General features: G+C 40.8%; 1 protein-coding gene across 1 annotated transcript; it reads right to left on the bottom strand.

Annotated features, from left to right (window-relative positions):
• On the bottom strand, window positions 1–25,298 carry LOC121503886 (sphingosine kinase 1). Its single transcript, XM_041778472.1, has 5 exons — window positions 24,836–25,298; window positions 11,767–11,916; window positions 6,244–6,338; window positions 3,225–3,340; window positions 1–913 (listed from the first exon to the last, which is right to left on the bottom strand). Exons 1-5 carry the CDS (start codon window positions 25,260–25,262, stop codon window positions 1–3), a joined length of 1,701 nt encoding a protein of 566 aa, XP_041634406.1. The 5' UTR covers window positions 25,263–25,298.

Genomic DNA, 25,298 nt, shown 5'->3' with positions numbered 1-25,298 from the left:
TTATCCACATATGAGTCTGGCCAAGCTGGGGTGGATTTGAGCCTGAATGGGCCCATACTCCACCATCTCTCCATCCACAGTGATCATGCCTTGTGGAGAGATGGGCTCCAGACGCAGGGCCTTCACCCTCTCATACACCAGGTAGGGGCAGCCACATGCTAAGTGGGCTCCCTTCTCCATGGCGAGGAAAAGGCGCAGGAGGGCAGGACGGGAGATCCCAGCTGTCACATAGTACAAATGAATCACTCCGTCGTCTGCCATTGCACCAGGAGCGGTCCACAGGTCCTCAGCCAGGTGGGACTGGTAAATAGCCAGCACCAAGACAAAGTCCTCCTCCTTGACCACCGTCCAGCTCTCTGGAACTGGCTGATCGATGCCAGGGAGAAGAGAGTCCACAGGTTCTCTAGTCTTGCCATCAACCTGAGTCTCAGGTTTCTTCGTCATGATGACGTTGTTGGAGGAGTTGGTGATGGTGTTGTGGTTGGAGTTTGTGCTAATGTGATTATGGAGAGAGTTTTGGTTCGGCGAGGGGTTTGGGAAAAGTCGGCAGGGAAGAGACGAGCAGAGCAAAGGCTGCTGAGGTGCCGAAGAGGGCGGGAGGTTCGCCTTGATGCTTCCTTTTGGAGGTTTGGGCGCCTCCTTAACAGGCAGATACGCTAACCTGCCCTGGTAGGTTCTGAGAGAGGCCAGGCGCACCAGGGTGCCCATTAGGAAGCGGATCGCTCCCACGTGGCGGTACTTCTCACTCTCAATGTCAACGTCGGCAACAAAGCCCCAGGCCAGGGAGAGGAAGGAGAAGAGGCGCCGTCCAGAGGCCAAGTGGATTGACACCAGATCCATCGAACCAACCAGACCTTTACAAAGCATGAAACCACAGCTTAGGAGGAGCTCCTCATTCCACGCTGGAGGCGACCTGAGAGATGGTTACACACATCAGAATATTGACAGTAATTACAGTGTGAAACAACACTAAATGTTTGTGCTATTACATCCATAATTAAGCAATGTAACTTCTGCATGTGACTGGGTAAAATCGAACTTATAAAAAATCAGCACCCAGACCCACGTAGGCTGTCTGTGATGCCCTGTTTTGAGCTTAATGCTAACACTAACAACATCAAACATGTTAGAAATTCATCTGACTGTGCCGGAGCAGCAAATTGTGCTGTGATCCTCTGTCATGTATTCCTGTAGGCTGTACAACATATGTCATATGATAAGGCTGTAAATCCAGAGTGCAAAACCAGGCAAATGACTCAAAGTTTTGGTCATAATCATTTTACAATCGCACAGTATACACCTGACATCTGACAGACTTTGCAGGCCTGTAAAATAAAACAAATAATAACTAGTAGAGCCAACAACCTAAGTTGATGATGCCTGTTTAAGCTGCTTAATGCTTACATTCCTAATGTCTTATGTGCTAAGATTCTCAAGAGGGTCTGGCAGACCATGCATCTCTGATGTCCCTTCACCCAGACTGTTCATGTGAGACACTGTCTCTGTCAGAAAGGCGATGCATGCTAAAACTTTCAAAACAGAATCGGACTGAACTTCTGTTTAGGGTTAGGGTGAGAGTTAGGGTAAGGGTTGGCATACCAAAAGTTAAAAACCTGACCTGCAAAACCTGCCAAACCTGCCAAACATAGCTTATGTAGCTCCATTAGCTGTCTGAGTTATGTAGATAATGTTGCTACATAGCTAATATAGCTAAAGCTAAGCCCACAAAGCAGCTACATCACTACTTTATCTACATAGCTAATGTTAGCTTAAGTTCTCTCTAGATACATTGCTAAAGCTCACATTGCTAAGCTAACTTAGCTATAAATAACCTAGCTATGGAGCCAATGTAGCTATGAAGCCAATATAGCTACGTAGCTTATGTAACTAAAAACTAAGATCACAAAACAGCTATGTGGATATGTTACCTACGTAGCTACATAAGCTTTGACTACATTTGCTAAAGAACATGTTGCTACAGCTAACTTACCTTGTTTGGCTTATGTAGTTACTTTAATTATATAGAAAGCTTAGCTACATTAGCTTTACCTTAAGCTATGGAAGCTACAGCAAGCAACTGTTGGTGTTACTACTTCTAGAAAGTTTCATTTATGAAATGTGGCTTAGTCTGTAACGTTCCATGACTTTAACTACCAGACATTTTTTCAATATAGTATTATTAAAAAATATATAAAACTGAAAATACATTGTACTGACAAATTACGTCACTTCTGTTAAGACGTGTATGGCGTACAGTAACAGTCTGCCAGATGGGGCGTCAGAGATGTGTGGTCTGCAGCCAGACTATCTTGAAGATTCCCACAAGTGATGCTAACATGCCGACACATATAGCATGTATTATGTTTATCTTTTTCACATCCAGTAGTGTTAAAGGTATTTGGTGATAAACACATGAGTAAATGTTGACTTGATGGCAGTGCAAAGTCATCAAAATACTCAAATCTTGTTAGAACCAGATCCTCAGCACATAATAAGCTTGTTTCAACCTTATACCTCGACATCTTCTCCCTGTGTAATGTCATTGGTCTATCATAAAACCCTTCTTTACTATTCCTTAGCTTGCTAGCTTTAGCTTTGGCAACACTGCTCAGACCAAACTAGTAAACATATACAGGCCTAGAAGAGTTTGGTAGAAATACAGAGCAGGATAGATGTACAGGTATTTATTTGGGTAACTTGGAAAACTAGAAGTGAAAACAACTGGCTACCAGGGGGAACATCAAATTTATTTCTGTAAGAAATAAACTGCACACTTTATATTCTGACCCATCCTTTATCACACAGCGCTTGTTGGAGAAGTAAAGTACTAAAAAGGTGGAAAAAATTCTTTTTCATTAAATTAATTTCTGTGATGTTGTACCTACAGCTATCCAGCAGATGGAGATAACACCTTGTTCATGACCTGGGTCTACTGGTTCTGCAGCTGCACCTTGGACTATAATCACTCATAATGTACGAGTTTCTAAACCCATTACATCACTCCTTTGAGAGTTATCAGCCACCTGAAATGACCTCTGCTGCACAGCCAAGCAGTTCCAGTCTGCTCTGCTGTCTCTGCTCCCTCCTGAGGACTGATGTGCCCACTCAGCCTTTGCCATAATTACACCAAGAGGAGATAAATCGTTCATTTTTAGGTACTTCTTTGCTCTTCCTTTGTGCTGATGGGCCATGCATTTAAATGACTCATTAATGGATGGACTTACTGTGAATAGTGGTGGACAGAGGCTGCCAGGGCGTTGCCTGAGCCACCTGGTAGGATCCCCAGAGGGGTCTGGATGGCCTCTTGCCAGTCCTCTCGCTCCATCAGACCATTTATCACCTGAATGAACAAGAACAAACACAATAGCAGAATCAGGCCACGGTCCTTGAGAGACAGTAGTGTCTCTGTACAGCCTGAGGCGATGAAAACGGGTCTTTTGAAAGTTACAGATGTTTTATATCAAGTATGGTGTACCAGAGAACTTGACAATCTTAGCTTAAGATTTAATTTCATAACTCATTCATACAATAATGGTTGAGAGCAAAATAAAACTCAGTAGCCTGATTAAAATTTAAAATGTTGTCTACACAGATTTTCAATAATAAAGCAGAAATGTATCCATAAAGCAAAAATTAGACCTAATGAGACGATTTAGGAGCTAGAATTACATGCAGGCACCAGGCTTTTTGTTATGCCTGCATACAAATTAAATTTTTACAGGCCTGTGCTGAAAAGAGATAAAAATAGAAACATGGGTAAGAGGGTTTACATCATTTCCATCAATGTTTGATTGGAAGATCCAAGTTGGTAATTTTAACAATGAATAGGGTAAAAAGGTAAAAAGAACATTAGCCTTTTGTATTAACTATTTGTCATTAATATGTGAATTCTATATCCACACAATCTCTCCGTGGCACATGAAATCAAATCACAGCAAAGAAAACAGAGAAAAAAGGTGAACTGTTTTCGGTGTTGTCCAGCAGAGAGCATCGTGCAACTGCGTCCCATGTGTTTCAAGTGCACGGGAGCTTTTTTCATCTAAAGAGGGCGCTAAGAAGAAAACCATCTGATTTTAGATGGTAAATCCTCATTGTCCCATTAGAATCTATTATACCTGAGCACTGAAATATGTTAATACAACCCCAATTCCAAAAATGTTGGAACAACACATTAGATCTTGAAACTGAGACAGTTTACCATCTCATGAATATTTTCGCTCATTTTGGATTTGATGGCAGAAATACATCTCAAAAAAGTAGGGGCAGCGCCAGGTTTACCCTTGTGCAGCATCCCCTCTTCGTTTAACAGCAGTATGTAAATGTCAAGTGAGGAGTCTTGTTGCTGGAGCTCTAGGAGGGGAACACTTTCCCATTCTTGTCTAATGTTGGATTCTAGCTGCTCAACAGTCCTCAGTGTTCTTTGTTGGATTTTTATTTTTGATGTACCTAATCTTTTTTTTGGTGAAAGGGCTGAGTGTGGGCCAAAATTCCTCCACAGCGATGCGAAAGACTCATCACCAGTTATCGCAAACGCTTGATTTCAGTTATTGCTGCCAAGGGTGGCACAACCAGTTACTAGGTTCAGGGGGCAATTACTTTTTCACACAGGTTTGGATTTCTTCCCCCCTTAAAAAATGTAATAATCAATCAGACACTGCATTTTCTATTTACTTGGGTGATCTTTGTGAAATACATTGGTTTCCAACAAGAATTTAACATTTCTATTCATCTGACCACAGAACAATTTTCCATTTGCCTCACTCGTTTTAAATGAGCTCTGGCCCAGAGAAGATGGTGGTGTGTCTGGATTATGTTCATATGGCTTCTTCTTGGAATGATGAGAAAAATATTTAAAAATCTGATTACATTTCCCCAAACTTTCTGATGGATCTGAACATCTTTCTCCCAAAACGTTTGAAAGTTTTCGATAAAATTCTCAGAAAATCCAAGATTAAGAAATGCCAAGAAAATTCCTTGGGGGAAAAACTGGGAAAAATTCTATAACTCTAAAGGGAGAGTTACCCAAGAAAAATTCAGGGAAAAATCTCTTCATGAAAATTCCATTAAATCCCTTATAAATTCTCATTATTGGCATTTAAATTTCCCTGATATACTAAATCTGGAAACATAATTTAACATGTAGAACAGCTATGTAATAAATTAAATCTAAGGTATGAGGTCTTTCTCCTACATTTCAGCTGAATCTCTCTATATGACAGCAGTTGAATCGCATAAAGCCCTACATAATTTATTAATATGGGTGTTGCCATTTTAAGGGACAGATGGGTGCTGCCAATTGTCTGACACTTCTGCTCTCTCAGCTGATCTAATGCATTGAATTTCACATTATCAGCCATGTTTGTTCTGTTGATGCCTTTTGTAGATATTTCAGTGCAAAAGTTGAATAAAAAAGATTTACTTATGTACAAGCTATCATAAGGTATTTTTTCTAGTATATACAAGTCTATGTACATTGATAGTATGGTTGCAAGATGTGCAAAGGATGCGAGAATGCTGACGAGACATGATCAGAGTGTAAAATATGCAAGGATGTGGGGAGATTTACATGAAGTAGATAAGAGGTAGAGAATGAGGTGAGGCATTTTACCACAGCAAGCTTTTTTTACAGGACAGGCATATTTACTAAACAGAAAAATGTTTTGTTTTCATTCTTAAATTTCTCATAATGTGGGAGACATGCACTTAAAAAAGCACTTCCAGGAAGTCTGAATGCACATGTGTGCTGGAGGAGCGCATGCACATCTTGGGACCGCATCCAGCGTGAATGTGGAAGGGCCTCTTAAAGTGCATTACAATTGTGAGAAATTTATGAATGAAAACAAAATGGCAGCTTTCTCTTATGAGGTGCCGTTTTTATCGAACACAGTCCTCAATTCAAAACAGGAAGTAAACAGCAAAGGTGGGCAGTGCTGGGTGGCACTGGTATGTACTGGCCATATTGTGTTGTTTTGGTTGAGAGCCCCCCTGATGGTGAAATTTTACACTTTGTGTATTGGACAGTGACATCATGAATCCAGGGGTAAAATCCATAAAATATTCAAATATTTTGTAGTTTTGATCAGGACAGAAGATCAAAAAAGTTGGTAAAAATATTCATACGTATTTTCATGACTGTTTTTAGAAGTGGATGTTTTTATCTTTAATGGCCATGTTAGAAAATTGATGTGATACCAGAAGGTTAATTTTTAATCAAATGAATGTGAAACTAAAACTGTCAGGCACCTCAAACAGCAGTCCATCTCCAGACATGATAACCAGGGCGTCCCACTGTGTCAGGTCTGCCTTCTTCACCACCTCTCGTGCGTGGTTCTGGTGCTCTGAAGGACAGACATTTGAAAGAAAGATGAGAGAAAAACCCCACACAAAATAGCCAACACAGAAACCGTGTAACAAACTGGCAAAAATAATAACAACAGAAATGGACATGGACACATTTGTCACCAGCCTCTGGGGCAGGATCAGCAGGATTAGGCCAGAAAAGAGATTCAATTCCCCCCTCACATTAGCCCAGCCAGAGGCTACTCAACAGCTCAGAGGCAGAGTAGACGCCATGCAAACATCTGTGACTGCCAAATCTGTGCATGTGTGTGAACGTTAAGCATGTGTGCAGTGGATGCATGTGATTGTTAATCGTCCACATGTCTGTGTTGGTTATCAGATAATGCACCATTGGAGGACAGAGCTACATTATCGGCCTGTTTTCATAGACGCCGTCCTTGAGTGGGTCCCCTTGCAAGGGGTCTCGGTGGGCTAATACTGCAAGCATTAAAGTCTACAGTCCTGCCAGCCCAGACTCCCCTGTGGTGTGGTGTTTGTTTGTGTGTAGAAGAGACAGCATTAGAAGGAGAGGAAGAGAGAGGCAGGTTGATGGTAAAAGAATTATTGAGCATGCACGCAGCGCCATCATGGAGGAAATATTTCCTGCTTCAGCTCATGTATTGATTGAGGATGGAGCCTAAATAAAAAGTTTATCTCTTTCACTTTGCTCAACCTCTACCTGTCCCCATACTCTCTCTCTCTCTCTCTCTCCCAGTGGTGCTCCCTGTGTTGTGCTGCTGTTTGTTTTTGCTTGTGTACTCGAGAGGCTTGAGGCGGTGATGCAGTGCCGTGTTGACAGACAGAGGCAGAGTGGGGAGAGAGAAACGGCGCTGCACAGCTGACTCAGCACTTTCAGCCTGACGGGGGTACTTGGCCTGATGCTTCACTTCCCTGCCACTTCCTTATTCAAGGGGTCACTGCCAAACACAAACACACATCAGGCTAGAACCTGAACAAGAGGACGAGTTGAGGTTTCCTCATTGATTCTTCTTTCAGCTGCACTGATTGTTAAATATTCTCTTTTAAGCCAAAATCTTGGGTAAATCCACCTTAAACTGAGCATTTTACTCTTCCTGCAGCACACCAAGCTGCCATCTCCTGAGGTTAACCAGGGTAAAGATAAAGCTTGCTGCTCATGATGCTTCATACAGTATGTAAAAGGTACATGCTGGCACAAGAGGCGCGTGGATTGGTGCTTGTCCGACCTCAGGCAAAGGCTGTGTGATACATTATCAAGGAACTGCAGCTCTATAAATGAGTTCTGTCAGTTAATCACCCATACTCGCTACCCAATCTGACCACTCAAAGCCCTTATACTCTCCCCTTCTCCTCGGTCTGAGTCGTCAGTAATTACTCCGTCTTTTTTCATCACTGTCCAGCTGCTCACCCTCATTTCAGCACCAGGAGTCTGCAAAAGTGCACATCTGCACTCTTTTCCTACTAGACAAACAAGTTTCATTCCTTTCTTCTTCTTCTTCTTCTTCTGCTTTGACTGTCATTCTTTCACTTTGAGCTCCTGAACTGATGCTAGAATTGAGACAGCTAATATGCTAATGCTACCTGTCAAACTAAAGGTCAAGTCAAACAGGGAGGGCTGGGATTGTAAAGTGAAGAGATGCTCTGTGCATGCTGCTGTCTCTGTTTGGCATTCAGAAAGAAGTCACTTTGAGTTCAGAGCCTCTGATGACAATTACCAACACACGACAGTGTTTAAGGTCACAAAAAGGCCACCAGCAACTCACACAGAATGCTTAGTAGCTGAAGAGACTGACATTTAATCTGGATCAGTGAGTGCGCTGCTTGCATGCTAAACATAAGGCTTGGGATGCATAATAACTACGGAGAAAAATAAAGCTTGATTAAACCGTGGTGAAGTGTGTGGGGCCCTGTTTGCACCTGGAAATACCATGCACCCTGAGCAATACGATCATTAGGACAGCCCTGAGCCCATGTGTAAAGACTTCAAAAACACATTCAGTACGGGCTTAAATTTGTTCATTTAGGATGCAGATGATCATTGCCAAAAAAATTTGCTTTTTTGACAAAAAATTATTGGAAAAACATTTGATGTCAAAATGTAAACTAATTTCTACAAAGAAAGCTTGATTAAATAAAACGTATCATGTAAAATAACTGACTGCATAAATATCCTGACTGACCTAATTCATCAGAGGTCCAGCCAGTTGGTGCTAGTAGGCCCACAATTAGTAATATGGGGATCACCTGGGTGCAGCGAATGTGTCTCAAGTGATTGTAGTGTAGAGACACCTGTGTCTGGAAGGTCTAGTCTCTGCTTAATCAGTATTCCTGGCTACCATTACGCCAAGAGAAAAGGTTAGTGAAAAGTGCAAGTCAGGAAATGGAAACCTAAAAAGTCCAAGGCACTAAACATCCCCTGAGTTCAGTTAAATCCATCATTAAGAAATGGAAGGAACAGTGCATATGTGTGAATCTGCCTAGATCAGGCCGTACCCCAAACTGAGTGACTGTGTAGAAAAATAGAAGTCAGGGAATAGATGCAAAAATATTTCCAAGGCACTGAAATGAAAGGAATATGTCATATGTTTGAATCTGCCTAGATCAGGCTGTTTTCACAAACTGAGTGACTGTACAAGAAGGAGACTGGTGAGAGAGGCCACCAAGACACCTATGACTACTCTGAAGGAGTTACAAGCTTCGTTTGCTTCGTTGTCCAGGTTCGTCACCAGTCAAAGCTTTATGGGAGTGTTGCAAAGAGAAAGTCAATGTTGAAGAAAACTCAGTAAATCTGGACTAGAGTTCATCAAAGGCATGTGGGAGACTCCATGGTGCAGTGGAAGAAAGTTCTTAGCTCTTATGAGACCAAAATGGTTCTTTCTGGCCATTAGACAAGAAACTATCTTTGGAAGACAAATCAGAACAAACACACCATCCCCACTGGGAAGCATGGTGGTGGCAGCATCATGCTGTGGGGGTGCTTCTCAGGCTTTTTAAGGTAGAGGGTAAAATGAATGTGGCACAATCTAGGCAAATCCTGGAGAATAATATTATTCAGTCTTAAAGAGAACTAAAGATTGGGAGAAGATTTATTTTACAGCAAGACAATGGCCTGAAGCATACAGCAAAAGCAACACAGAAGTGGTTTAAAGACAAGAAGGTGTTTGATCTGGAGTGGCAGAGTCAAAGCCCAAACGTTAGTCCAATAGAGAATTTGTGGCTGGACTTGGAACAGGCCATTCATGTCCAATCCCTGACAGAGCTTGAGCAGTTTTTCTAAGGAGAATGGAGTAAAATTTCAGTGTCCAGATGTGCAAGCTTGATTGACGTCTATCCACACAGACTCTGCTGTGATTGAATTTTCCATTCTCTGTTGCACGGAGAGTCGTTCTCATCTTGACTATGGTTAGATCCAGTGGTAACCAGGGCCAACTATTGCCGCCCCTGAGATCAGCTCAACCAGCCCTGAATCCTTAACAATCAGTAGTCTTTTCTCCTGTCAGCTGTAGCTTCTTTTCTACAAGCATATTCAGTTACAACTCATATATTGACCTACATCAGTTTTGTTTTTATCAACTTCAACACAGCTGAAGCGAAGTTTATCAAACTGGCCCAGCCAGCCTGATATTTAGAAAATAATTATTCAAGACTCATAAACTCCTGGACTTTTCAGGGAAAATTCCAGGAAGTTTTGGGAAGAATTCCTAGACATTTTTGGGGAGAATTTCTCAAAGTCTTTGAGGAAAATTCCTCAAAGTTTCTGGGGATATTCTGGATATTTGAATGAAATGGTTTACGTGTGCAACAAACAGTTAATGATACTACATAAAAATTCAGTACAGCGACACTAAAAAACATTTCTTAAGGAGACAAGCCTTTATATCATGGATCTGTCAGGTTGTTTTCCCCATAAACACAGACTTCAGCCTGAAGTATGCATCTCTAAAGAATCCTTTGGGAAAATACTCTGAGTTTCAGTAAAAATAAGCTCAACTAAATGGAGAGCATTTTGCTGGAAGAGTCTTTGATATTTTATCACACCTGTTCAGGAAGCTCATCACTCAGTCTCCTCCAGTCGCTGGAGGAACTGATACTCCCAGGAAGAAAATCATTAGCACCTGTTTTGGTTCTATCCTACAGCGAACAGATCTGATGCAAAATTCACAGAAAATAAACAAATATATTTGGAACAAATGTTACCTTTAATTGGGAGAAACTTCTTGTGAGTGTCTTGTCTTCATCTACAAAGTACTTATTTGGAATAGGGAACACTGCTGCCAGAGAGGCAGTAAAAAATCAAACAGTAGCTCCATCTATGGAAAACTGCTATGATGTAATTTATCATATTTATGTAATGGGACATATCCATTTTTTATAGCAGACTCAGAAGAACAAATTTTAGGAGCTATGGGGAAAATGAAAAGCCATTTGCTGAGCAGATGCATTTATCTTATACTGTAAGCACCAATGTATAATGACTCTTTCTGTTTTTGTTTTTATAAATAGGAAGACACCCCAAGTTCTGTTTTTTATAAGAGTTGGTTCTTTTGTTGGTTTTAAAATAATATGGGAAAACTGATTAGAGGAATCACCTTGGAAGCTATCTGATAAATGAGTGCATTTGCATGACACATTATTATGATAACTGGAATATACAGGCAACATTAATACTCCGGTTTGATGTGCACATCATTCTTTTTCCTTTAAAAACCTTGCTTAGTTGATTCTGTCTATTGTCAAATTTATTTCCACAAGTCAATGATATAAAACTTCCTGTTGTTTTCAAAACTCTGTTGGTATTGGTAGCCACCAAAATAGTGTTTCCAACCTGCCATAAAACACCACAAAGAAGGATGGTCAGGGCTTCGAGGTTGCCTGTGCTCATGTTGGAGTTGTTTCACATGCAAAAATTGCTTTAGCGCTCCCTTCTCCTCTCCTGCCTCTGTGCGGTAATCTCTGTCATTTTTGCAACACCTAAATCAACACTGGAAATTGTAAGTGTTGGAAGAAGAGCAGTAATGCCCAGGCAGTCAAGCTGACAGAGCTTTTTCAACCCAGAGGACAGCCATGGGCACTGCATTTTTGGGGATTAATTTGATGCACAATGCTGATGCAATTGGTCATGGAGGTTGAAAATTGTGGAACCAGGTCCTTAATACAACCAAGTTTCCCTCCTCATCCCTACTAATACCAGATCTAAAGAGCTATACTCAAGGACTCATACTGCTGAGAAGCGCTCCCATGATGCATATTAGTATGCAGTGTAAGCATGACCTCAGTAAGGGATAAAGTGATGGCTACCTGTAATTGTTGATCCACACTGGTACTATAGGTTTAATCCCTCCAGCCCTATTCCATGCATGGGTGACTCTTGAGGTCACCCCGGCATAGACAAATCCCAACTAATCACATAAACAACAAACGATGCAGATATGTATAAATGCTACTGACCTGTAATGACAAGCGTGTAAGGAACGGAGGCTTCTGTGAGCATGCCCTGTACATGGCCCGTGAAGAGCTGTAACGCCTGTCCGCGACCACTGTGAGGGTTCACCAGGATCATGACTCTGCAGGGCCGGCACACCTCCGTATACACCACACCTGAGGTGGAGAGAGAGAGAAAGGTGGATGAGAGGGAAGGTAAGGACATGGTTGAAGGAGGTCTGCTTATGCATGAACAAATATTTCAAAGAATGTATAAGGACGGGCTCATCCCTCAGGGGAGGAAAGAGCATGAAACAGTGAAGACATAGGCTGTGACAGCACTCGGATAGACACTGCTTAATGTTAATGTGAAGTGCTGCTTTCTTCTAGGCGGGTGGGCTTACATGCTCCTTAGTCCGGATCATACTGATTATTTATAGCAATTCTATGAATTTTATTAATCCCCACAACAAAATCCTCCTGTTGCTTAGGTGGATCAGGGGAAGACAGAGTAGTGAATTGAATACTTGTTAATTCCATCAGTTAGGAGTGAATTAGATATTTCTCCTGGGTAATACACAACAATACAAAAAAAAAAAAGATGACAAAAAAGAATGAAACCAAGATTTTTCGACATTTAAGGCAAATGTGTAGTAATAGATAGCAGCTGGTTAGCTTAGCTTAGCACAAAGCCTGGAAACAGAGGGAAAACAGCTAGCACAGTTCAGTCTAAAGGTAACAAAATCCAACCCTTAACCTCTTAAATGCACTCATTAGCATTTAAGTACAATTAATCCTGCTGGTTTAATCCAGAAATAGCTGCCCGGCTAAAAACTCTAGGGTGTGAGACTCCAGGGTGTTACCTACAAACAAGTCTGGCACATGGCCACAAGAAAGCAATGACTAGCAGTTTTTATACAAGTATAATATGAGGGATAACGTGATAAAGTTAGCATCAATGTCTGGAAACAAGCTCACCAGTTTCCTAAAGTTACACTGGACTACAATAACCCAGTAATTATGAATATAAATAAAACTGGATTTAATTTCTAAGGACTGCATTCAGAAGTAAATATAGAAACAGATTTAGCCACTTAACTTACCATATGAAATCTGCAATGCTGACATGAAATTGCACTTCTATATTCCAGGTTTCCTTGTATTTTGGTCATATTTTGGCCATAAAAGTATTTGCTTCATTTTGAAGTGAATTTAGGACTGGAGAGAAGTTTGTGCAAAATGGAAATTTTTGAGTAGATGTCTTTGACCTTTAAAGCTGAAACAGACTCACCGGAGAGCATATCAGATGAATCAGAAAGGACAGAAAATAGAACCCATGGAGGACAGAAAGAATCAGTTTCCATCACAATTATCCTGCTGCTGCTGATGCCCTTTTTGCTATCAGGCTGGCAAAACTACCAGAAACCCAATCTGTGCCATGACTCAAAATGAGATGCAAGTTTTCCTAAAACACATCTGCATTTTATCTGTTTTTCTTCTTCATATTCTGAAGTCTGTGACCTGTGATGCATTGCTTCTGCAGCTGCCAGCCTCTTCCTCACTTGGCCCGTGATGACAGGACACCAGAGGCATGAAAATGCCACAGAAGAAGGTGCGAACCCTGTCGGAAGAGTGAGGTGAGAGTGCGAAAACACACAGGCACATGCCAAACCGCCTCTGTTCACCCACACACAGGTTACCATTGTTTTTCCACTCGTATCAGAGCACAATGAGCCGTTCAGACACAAAAGCTCCAATCCACACTTCCAGAATAGAGTGGAAACTATGAAAATAAAAACCACTGATCAACAGACATCCCTGTAAAGTTTGAAATTTGAATTTAAAATCTTGTAATCCCCCAGTCTACATCACTTCAGACTTTTTAATCACTGCATGAAATGTAACTTTATACAAGGTTTTACATACAGTCAATTAGATGATATACAGTTGAAAGACTAAAACCAAACTACTGGCAATTCTTTTTGATTTGAAAAGAATGATGATATATTGCTATATTGATATTTTGTCCAGTGCCTTGTAACACCCCTAAAGTAGTTCTTATGAAAGCTAAAAAGAAAAGGACAGTGAGTAGATGCATTATATAAACTGAGAGTGTACCCTCTGCACCTAGGCTGTGCCATGTGACTTTGGCTTGATGTGCTTGATAAATGTAAATGTTACATAGTAAATGTCACTGCAACCATTTTCATGCAACTCAAGCTATATAAGTGTACAACAAAAGGTCACAGGAGAAATATGAGAGGTCAAAGGATAACCTGCAGGAACGTGTATTTTTCTTTTATCTTATGCCCACAACAAGCAAACACCCAGGCTTCAACTGTTCTTAACCAGTAAATATATGCATCAGTCATCTTATACAGTGCTGTGTTTTTTACATATTTGTCACACTTAAATGTTTCAGATCATCAAACTAATTTTCATATTACACACAGATCACCCAAGGAAATACAGAACACAGTTTTAAATGATGATTTCTGTTATTAAGGGAAAAAAGACATCCAAACCTACCTGGCCCTATGTAAAAAACGTAATAACTGGTTGTGCCACCCTTGGCTGCAACAATTGCAAGAAAGCATTTACAAAAACTGGCAATAAGTCTTGCACATCACTGTGGATGACTTTTCAAGCGTTTTGGAGCATGAACAGTCTGTTAAAGGTCATGCCACAGCATCTCAGTTGGATTCAAGTCCAGACTAACCAGGCCACTGTGAAACCTTCATCTTGTTTCTTTTTACACTAGATATAACTGGAAGCACACCTTTCAAAAGTTCAACTTTTGTCTCGTTGGTCTACAGAATGTTTTCCCAAAAGTCTTGGGGATCATCAAAATGTTTTTTTGTCAAATTTAAGTTGAGCTGTTGTGTTCTTTTTGGTCAGCAGTGGTTTTGATCTTGGAACTCTCCCATTGGTGCCATTTTTGCCCAGTCTCTGTCTTATTGCTGACTCATGAATACTGGTGTTAACTGAGTCACGTGAGGCCTGCAGGCCTTAAATGTTGTTCTTGGTTCTTTTGTGACCTCCTAGACGAGTCATAAATGCACTCTTTGAGTAAATTCGATAGGCTGGCCACTCCTGTAAGGGTTCACCACTGTTCCAAGTTTTCTCCATTTGTGGATAACGGCTTTCAGCTTGGTTGGCTGGAGTCCAAAAGCCTGGGAAATGGCTTTGTAACCCTTTCCAGACTGACAGATGTCAATGACTTTGCTTCTCATCTGTTCTTGAATTTCTTTAGATGGTGACATGATGCAATGCTTTTTACATCTTTAACCTACTTCAGTTCATCAGACAAATTCTATTTAGGTAATTTCTTGATTCAGCAGGTCTAACAGTAATCAGTCCTGAATTTGCCAAAAAATGGGTTTAATCACAATTAATTTATGATTTAACTAAGGGGAGTCATTTCTTTTAAACATAGGGCCAGGTGAGTTTGGATTGTTTTTTCTTCATAAATGAATATAATACAACTAACTACTAATATTAAAGTATGTTTAATGATCTTAAACATAAAAGTGGGACAAATATGCTGAAAAAGAGGAATCAGGAAGATACTGTATTCTCTGAAGAGGTTAAAGAAAAAAGATAGGGGGCGGTGTTGACAGATTAACTAAAGAGGTTCCCAGTATTAAGCAGCTCATAAAGCTGTTATTAATTCATGACTTGTTTTCCTTCCTTTTTCAATGCACCGAGCCCAGATTCTGACACTGTTTCTCAAGACAATCCTCCTGCATGTGCGTGACACGCAGACAGATGCAAAGGATGTGGGTGTATGTGTCTGGGTGTGAAATCCAACTGTGATGTGCCTTCAGATACCTGCCAGCGGATTCGGCCCGTCAAATTGGTGAGCAAACTGCAATGTGTGTATTTCACAGCTAGATGTAGATGAACACACAGACACAGACGGGAGGCTGACTGGGTGTGACAATGTGTCAGTGCTAACAAGCACTCATCTGACAGAAATGGTACTGTCTTGTTTCCCCAAGTGTATCACTACTGACTGTTTAAAATTATTTAATAAAGATGCAGTGAACCTTTATGTCTCATTAGGGGGAGCAAATTAAGAAAAAGTAGAACTACTGCCTGGCAGTTATATGCCTGTGTGAGGTGTACAATACAGAAGAGTGAAAGTACAGTGCTGGGTCTTATAAGCAAGGCATGAACATGAGGCCCAGTGACTTTGACCGCTGAACTTTTTATCCTGCAAAGCCCCAGTCTCAAATGACTGTGCCCGGTCTAAGAATGGATAATGAGACAGTAGCTACAGGTGAGGTTTAGTTTAGTTTAGTTTAGTACTGGAAGCCACTGGCTGCCACTGATGTAGCGTTTTGCTTAGATGCAGTATAGTGCCAGTTTTATCAGAATTGGACCGAATTTATTTATCAAACAAAGAACAAAGAACCACACTGAAAGCTTTTTATGATGGAGGTTGCTCCTCAATGCCTGTATCTCTGATGGTTTATGGTTGCATAATTGGTGCATGTGGTGTGGGGAGCTTAGACATCAGGAAAGGTACTATCAATGCTGAAAAGTAGATAGAGGTTTTAGAGCAACATATGCTACCATCCAAACAATGTCTCCTTCAGGGAAGGTGTTGCAAATCAGCCAGACTATGCTAAACCACACACTGCATCCATCACAACAGCATGGTTTGGCAGTAGAAGAGTCCGGGTGCTGAACTGGACCTTCTACAGTCCAGCTCTTTCATGAATAGAAAAACCTTTGGCGCACCATAAAAGAAACCCAGCTAAGAAGACCCAGGACTGGTGAGCAGCTAGAAACTTACATCAGAATGGGATAACATTCCTCTCTGAATACGCCAACAACTAGTCTCCTCACTTCCTAGATGTTTACTGTTAACATAAGGGAGGATGCTACACAATGATGAACATGGCCCTGCACATACTGTTTTGAGATGTGTTGCCTCCATCAAATTCAAAATGAGCAGATATTTTTCAGCATCAACGTCTGATATGTTGTTTATATTCTATTGTGGATAAAATATGGGTTCATGAGATTTAAAAAATGTTGTATTCTGTCTCTATTTACATTGTACACAGTGCCCCAACTTTTTCGGAATTGTGTTGTCGATAAAGCAACGATGTTGCCACATGCCATCTTGCACTTGTTTTGTTCATAAGTTCTTTCATGTGGTAAAGGAGGTCACCCTTTTTCCTTGTTCTGGCTCTCTCACCAAAAGAGCTCTCACTTTAATTTAAGTGAGGAGCAGAGGCACATTCTCTGACTGGTTTAAAAAGTGAGTTAAAGGAGATTTAAAAAACATTGCATTTTGTTTTTATTGACATTTTACAGCGTCACAGTGCATAATGTGTGTTCATTTAATTTTACAGTTTGGCTGTTTTGTCAACTAAAACTGTGAAGGATAAAAGGACTAGAATACGACTTTAACTAAATAAAAAATGTTTAAAAACCCATAGGAAGGAGTGCTTCTAGGACTCAATAAAAAGTTTGTTTGAGGTGCTCTTTGGAAAAAGGATTTATAAAGTTGATAGCAAACAGGAAGAAAACTCCAAGACACTCTCTTTAAGCATTAAAGTGCCTTTATTTAAAAGTCTTTTTGTTTGACTTCCTAATGAAGCTTGATGCTGAAATGCGTTGAAGTGTGTGTTTAAGGTCTACACATGACCACGCCATGAAAATAAAGGCATTTTAATGCTTAAAGAGAGTGCCTTGGAGTTTTCTTCCTGTCTGTAAACAATGTTTTTGTCTGAAGATTAAAACTAAATCCAAAATGGTTGCCAAAATTACCTCTGATTATGCCAAAGTCATCCACAAAACTTCCCCAGTGGTTTACTGTTACATAAATACACCATAAATAGTGCAGTTTTTATTGAATTGTATGTAGTGGAGGCAGCTATAACTTTTCCATGGTAGCAATAGAAAGCAGTACTGTGTGGGACACTATTTTTAAGCAGTGAAGAAGAACTAATGCCCAGTGAAACAAGATTATTTTATCCATGGTTAAATACATAAAGACACGGGATAGGGTTGGTATCAGACCAACTCAAGTGAGTATACCAGGCCCTTACGTCAGCAGAGCATGCAAAGAGAAATAATAGCTATTGACTCTGGGAGAATTCCTTAGGCTACAGAATTTTCTGCTACTCCTCTGTCTCTGAAAAAAAAACTCACACTATATAAACAAAATCCACAGAAAGCTGTCTTCTCCAGGAGACACTCTGCAACCAGACTGGACTGACGTGTCTAAAACAAGCAGAATTCCACTGCTCAGAGTGGAGAGAGCTGGCAGAAGAGAAGGAAAAGATGGCACAAGTAGTAAAAAAAAAAAAAAAATCACTACTGAGGCATCACCAGGCTGGGAGGAGAGGGAGACTGCTGCTGACAGGCCATCACAGACGCGTGTCACAGAACAGGAGACAAAGACTCCTCAGGGACCAAGATGCTGGTTGGGGTGAGAGGTCGTCTGGTGACTCACTGTAGCTCTCCCACACTGAGGAAGCTAGCTGAAAGCTCTAGGGATGAGAGATCACACACTGACAGGCACACACCTGACCCTGCACAAACCACAGCATTTCCCTCTTCTATCCCAGAACTGTATTATCCCAGAGCACAAAGTCCCATGCAGCTGTAACAGTCATGATCACATCTGCACTAGAACGACTCACAAGGATTTGAAGTTTAGGTAAACTTGGTAGGGCTGTTCAAGTATGGCAAAAATCATAATCACGTTGACTGTGGTTAACATTATGCATTGGTTTTTACAACGTCTGCTTCTGTGCATGAATCTTCAAATAAATAAATCTGAGTGTAACAAATCGAGTGCAATTAATTTTGCATTGTTCAAGGTCTGCCTCCACAAAACCGGAGTGGCTCCGGAGTGGCTGTTTTAGCTTTTTTGTTAACCAATGGCTCCCTTTCTGTTATCTTTAGCTTGTTTTTTAAACTAATCAGAGTGTGTGACTCTGCTCCTCACTTAAATTTAAGTGAGAGCTCTTTCGGTGACAGAGGCAGAGCAAAACAAAGGGTGACCTCCATTTACCCCATGACAGAACCCATGTGCAAAAAAGTGCTTAATGGCATGTGGCACAGGGATTTTTAAATCTACAACCCAAATTCCAAAAAAGTTGGGGCGCTGTGCAAAATGTAAATAGAGCCAGATGCAATGATTTGCAAATTTTATCATTACATAAATATTTTTGGCTCATTTTGAAATTTGAACACATTTCAAAACAGTTTGGGCAGGGCCATGCTTACCATTGTGTAGCTTCCCCTCTTCTTTTAACAACAGTCTGTAAACATCTGGGGAGTGAGGAGACCAGTTGCTGGAGTTTTGGGAGAAGCATGTTGTCCCATTCTTGTCTCAACAGGTCTTCTCTGAAAGCTTCAACGGTTTCCAACAAAAATTTCATATTTTATTCATCTGACCACAGAACAGTTTTCCATTTGCCTCAGTCCACTGAAAATGGCTTTGACCGAGAGAAGACACAGCGTTTCTGGATCATTTTCACCTATGGCTTCCTCTGTGCATGATACGGCTTTAAAGGGGACAAATTATGCAAAGATCACTTTTTCAAGCTTTTTTAACAAAAAATATGTGCCCCTAGCCTGTACACAATCCCCTCAAGTACCAGAAAAATCCATTCCCTCTCCCTCTCTCTTTCTCACAATTTTCTGAAATTGTTCCATAATTTTCAGATAGTTTATTCACAGATTGGTGAACCTCTGCCCATCTTTACATTGGAGAGACTCTGCCTCTCTAATATGCTCCTTTTATACACAGTCATGTTCCTAACCTGTTCCCAGCTGACCTAATTCGTTGCAAAATGCAAATATTATAGTTTCTAAAGAGACATCAGTATAAATATCAGTCTGTTTCATAACTGGATAAAAACTCATCAGAGGAGTTATAACTATGATATTAATATTATTATTTCAGCTTTATTATAGGCCTACTTTCGTGCCTGTTCTCATACCAGTGCCTACAAGGTCATTAATGTTGCCAAAGACGGCTTAAATCCCCACTGATAAAATTTGGTTCTTTAATAAATCTTTCTCCCCTCTTTAAAGTTTTTCCCCGTCATTTTCCTCTCTCTCTTCTTTCATTTTCACGCTCTTATACTGCCCCAGATCTTTGATTTAATATCATCCGCTGACTTGTTTCATTATTTTTATTTTCCCCTTGATCTTTGCATAAGCACAAACACACACACACACATGCACATAGGCTTTAAACAAACTCTCTGAGAGGCAATGTTTGTTTGGTTTTGTCTCTTTAATTGGTTGGATTTTGTGTTTTTTTCTATGTTATTTGGATTATATTTGTTTGTATTTTATTTGTTGTTGCCCTAGGGTGTCACTGGGTATTATGGGTTGTCACGATACCAGATTTTAAAGCTTAGACGCAATACTAATCCAAAAAAACAAAAACTACTGAAACCTGTTTCAATAAAAAAAGAAGTCCTAGACATTTTTAATTTAATTGCAGCTTTTCTTAGCATTTGGCACAAAATGCTGCCAGCATATTTGCGCAATTTAGACAGCATGCAGGTGTTTCCTCTCTATATAAATGCATTCCTTCTTCTGCATCTGTCTTGTGAAATGTTTTTTTGTAGTTTATGATGCTTTTAATCATTAAAATATAATTTTTTATCAAGTGGTACTGCAAAGTATGTCTGAAGCATGAACAGGACTTTAAAAATGTAAAATTCTACATTCCTCATGTGTCAAATCTGTTATTTGTCTCCTATAAGCTGTTTAAAAAGCAAAAAAGGATACAGCTAGAAGCAACGAAGGCGGCCACTGGTAGAAACAGTCAAAGCGAGTAACCATCATCTCTCTCCCCTGCATGCAATCTCACTGTGGATCTAAGCAGAATCTAGCAGACCATTAGCGTGTGCAGGGCTGTATCATAGTGTATGCACTTCATTATTTACGGCTCATTCACTCCAATGAAACCTGCAGTGGAAATAAAAACCCTGGAAAGACTCCAACACCCAATCGAAAATTACAGTAAATTGCCTGATTGTCAACTCTGCAGATTTCAGATAAAGTGAGTCGCAGTGATGTAGCACTTTGACAAAAATAACAGTCTTGCACTTTTAATCCAACCTTTCCATCTGCAATGCCAGATGAGATGCCATGCAATTAACTTCAGGGGTAAATACTCTATAAGGGATTAGCGACTCACACTGACTTTCAAACACCCTCTATGAAGCAGCAATTGGGTTTGCATCTATTACCACAACATTACTCATTTAAATCCCATAATATATTCTGCTAAATACTGTATTATTGGCTGGCCTGGATGTGGAATGCTAAAAAGAGCTTATAAATTAATGATATGAACACATCACGGCTGAGACGCTGTGTTCAAAAGGAGCGGGGAGGCAAAAAAATCTGTTGGACGGCTAGCTAGTTCATTAGCATGTATGATCTGAAAACCTCCCAAGCTGGAGCTCTTTGATGAGTCCAGGAAGAGGACAGTGACGTGAGTGTGTGTGTGTGTGTGGGGGGGGGGGGGGTTAGCTCTCAGGTTACCATCTGCCAGGACTGAAACCCAAACTCCTGCTGAGTCTATGGATGTTCCTTATCCCACAGAAACCTCTCCTCTCTTTTTTTATTCACCTCTTGTTGTTTGCAGCACTCACCTGCAGACTGCAAATCAGAGGAAGGCCTTCTTTCTAAGCCTGCTACGCTAGCACGTACCTCCATCTTTCAGCAGACATTCCAAATTAGTCACCGTCAAGTCAAATATCCGCCTCTCTCCTCTCAGACGAGCTGCCCAGGAGTGCATGCATGCCTGCTTTGGATTTCAAACATGTTTAATAATTCCATACAAGGGAAAAGGATATTACTATTGTTGTTCTGTTGACAATAACAGCATCAACAAAACCAAACCAAAACTTAAAATGCAGTATTCTTTATCTCAAACTATGAGAAGCAGACCACAGTCCAATACCATAACTAACAAACCGCTGAAATTAACTGGTTTCAGTTAACAATTATAAAACACTGACAACAGCACAGTGTAAGCTAAAAAATATGCTAATAACATTTGCTGTGTTTCCATCACTAATATGAATATTTTTGTAACTGTACTAAGTACTGGACAGAGCCAAGACAATCTGGCTGCAGACTGCAGCTCTCACAGCCGCCCCTCTTGCAGACCACTACTGTGAGACACCAAATCTGTCAGAATGAAAATACATGCAAAACTTTCAAAATAAGATAGGTTAGAGTTAGGGTAAGCGTCAAGGTAAAGGTTAGGATACCAGAAGTTAAAATTAAAAACATGATTACAAAACACTTGGTAAAGCCAACTAACCTGTCTGCTTAAAAGAAATAAGTTTGTCCTTCATGACAAGCTAATGCTAAAGCGAACAAAAACGTAGGTAATATAGCTGAAGACTGTACACCGTTCACCGTTTTTGAGATCTCATTAACCCATGAATTACTAATATTAAGCTGCGTAGCTAGTGTAGCTAAAGCCAAAGCTAACAATGCTACATTAGCTATGGAGCTTGCAACTCCTTCAGAGTAGATAATGTAGCTGGACTCTTCCATAAAGCTTTGACTGGTGAAGAACCTGGACAACGAAGCGAACAGAGCTTGTAACTCCTTCAGAGTAATCATCTGTGTCTTGGTTGCCTCTGTCACTTGTCTCCTTCTTGTACAGTCACTCAGTTTGTGAAGACGGCCTGATCTAGGCAGATTCAAACATGTGCCATATTCCTTTCATTTCAGTGCCTTGGAAATATTTTTGATTCTATTCCCTGACTTATACTTTTCTATAACCTTTCTCTGAGTTGCTTGGAGTGTTCTTTTGTCTTCATGGTGTAATGGTGGCCAGGAATACTGATTAAGCAGTGACTGGACCTTCCAGAACCAGATGTCTTTATACTACAATCACATGAGACACATCCACTGAACTCAGGTGATCCCCATTTCCTAAATGTGAGAGTACTAGCACCACTTGCTGGTCTGTAACTTCAAAGGGGGTGAATATTTATGCAGTCAATTATTTTGCATTACATATTTTTTGTTTAAACTGCATAACTTTATAGAAATCTGTCTACACTTTGACAACAGAGTTTTTTGTATTTTTTTTCTGTCAAAAATCCAAATTATATCGACCATGATTGTTTTATACAATCAATAACAGGGTTAAACATTCAAAGGGGGGAGTACTTTTTATAGGCACTGTATGGCAATGTGTTTCTTGATATCCTGATGAAAGCTACAAGCCAAAGCATGTCAGTCTAATAAAGATGTTCAACTGTTAATTAAGCTTTCTGTATCCAGATCGGTAGAATATGTCACAGGGGAGATAAACACAGAACAATTGCACTTCTGGTTTCTGCTTTTCAAATTAAAAGCCTGATTAAGCATTTCTACAGTGAAACTCTCCTCATTTGTACAGAAGGCTTTCATTATGACTTGAATGGAGATTTACTGAGGTAAGAAAGATCGGGCTGTGACAGCGGGACACACCTGGTGTAGAAGCTGTGACGGTGCGAGCCAGAGCTAACATGCACTGCAGATGTCACGCAGCCAACACGCACCCAACCTGAACCAATGGTTTGAACTCACGTTAAAGAAGAAAAAACGAGCCGAGGCAGGCCTATCGATCAAGCCTTGGATTGCACAAATGTAACTGTATACTTTGCCCCTTGATGACAGTATTATCCTCTCGATTAGGACTAAAAGGGGCATCAGGTATCAGCAATTGTGCTTGATACTATCCCATACCTTAAGACCATAAAAACACCAAAAATGCAGTGTTGATAGTGAGTGTAATGTTATTTAAAACTAATAACTAGTGGTTTTTCTCAAATGTACATAATGTTTGATCACATAAGTATATTAGGGAGGCAAAAAGTACTATACAATTTCAAGATCTAGGTGCCTGAATTGGTATCCCCTCTAAGTTATTCCCCAACTCTGCCAAGCTGAACATAAATCCTCATGTTGGGACCAAAAACAGCTTTGTCTCATCATCACTGCTTCCTCCCAAATGACTGATAGAGGAGTAATCAGCTGCATAAACACTCCTCATATTGTATTCATGTTAATGACTCTGTGGTTGTGTACCAGGGTGCAGCACGGAGAGGCTAATGAGACTGGAAGACAAAGGAACCTGAGGACAGCCTGTGTTTTAAACAGAACGGGACACGATGAGACCTAATTAGACCAAGCTTCTGGATGAAAAACTCTTTGTTTTGGTGTAATTTTCCCCCCCCCCTCCACTCATAAACAATACATCCTCAGCAGGAATTTAACCGAGCAGAAACAATGAAGCTTGAGCAGAAGAGTAAAGACTGGGCGCTGACAGAGGATCAGTGGAAAATCTAATTACTTAAGTGATCAGTTTGGTGAGTTTGTGTTTGAGTGTGTGTTAAGACTCCAGATCCAGAATCATCCCTCTCATGTGGGCTGTTTGAATGAGCAAGGCGGCTGTAATTACTGCTGGCAGGTGGATCAGCTTTCAGTGCAGGTAGAGCAGGTTACTGAGAGCAGGAGGAATGTGTGCACGCTTGCTGAAAAACCTGTTTTTGTAGGATAGGAACCTGCTGAATGGTTTGTGAGATCAGATTAGATACATCTTATCAGCTCACAAGGTTGTCATAATTTTAACCACTTTTTGAAGCTTCACAATCTCCATGATTTTACTAAGTGATAGAAATATATCTAAGCTGAAAAATTATAATCGAAGGCTGCCAAAGCACTTTATTAATGCACAATTGTCAACATATTTGTGCAATTTAGAAAGTGTGTAAAGGTTTGCACGCAGTTTTTGGTTGTTAAAAACAAGAAATAAGCCAATATCTCATGCTCAGGGTTGTTGTTGCCTTGGTATTGTTATTGTGTAATTGTATTAAAGTTTAAAATGCTGGTCTGACGTCCTTTAAAGTCCCACTGGCTGCCTTATCAGGACTTTTTTGCTACAAATCAGCTGGTACTACCAGAGTGCTCAGTGATGGAGCTTATTGTGCACTTTTGGGCATTTAAAGGTAGACATATTTCTCTTCATAGGGGTATTTATCATAAAAAAAAAGTTACATGCTATTTAATTTTCACCCATTTCTCCCATGATGCTCACCATCTCTTCGTGGCTTCTGCAGCACGGACGCTTCCCTGATGGCTCGAGCCCATCTCTCAGCCTCCTGGAGGTTGGCGAGCGGGTCCTGGACCAGCGCCACCCGAAAGCACTGCTCCACTCTCTGCCGGGCCACTCCGGCGCTCATCCAGCGCCTCTTGAAGGGGTAGAAATACGCCGTAAAGTAGGCGCCGACGTCCGCGCTGTCCGGCCCTCTGTACGCCCGGCAGCCGATACAGTCGGTTAAGTTAAAAACCACCTTAGTCCGGCCGGGGGACGAAGAGATCCTCTGGATCGTCAAGGCGCTCTCCGTCAAGCTCACCGAGTACCGGACCCGGTCGTTGAGCGCGTCCGTGAACTCCCCATATAACACGCCCACGACCCCGTTCCTCTGACGGGATGGGTCCGGTTCAGAGGCGTCTTTCTCCATCCCGGACGGAGAGTGCGACGCGTCCCGCAGGCCGGT

Source organism: Cheilinus undulatus, linkage group 21 (genome assembly GCF_018320785.1).
Source record: "Cheilinus undulatus linkage group 21, ASM1832078v1, whole genome shotgun sequence".
In the NCBI taxonomy this organism is placed as follows: Eukaryota; Metazoa; Chordata; class Actinopteri; order Labriformes; family Labridae; genus Cheilinus; species Cheilinus undulatus.
This window is presented reverse-complemented; position numbering and strand designations above follow the sequence as displayed.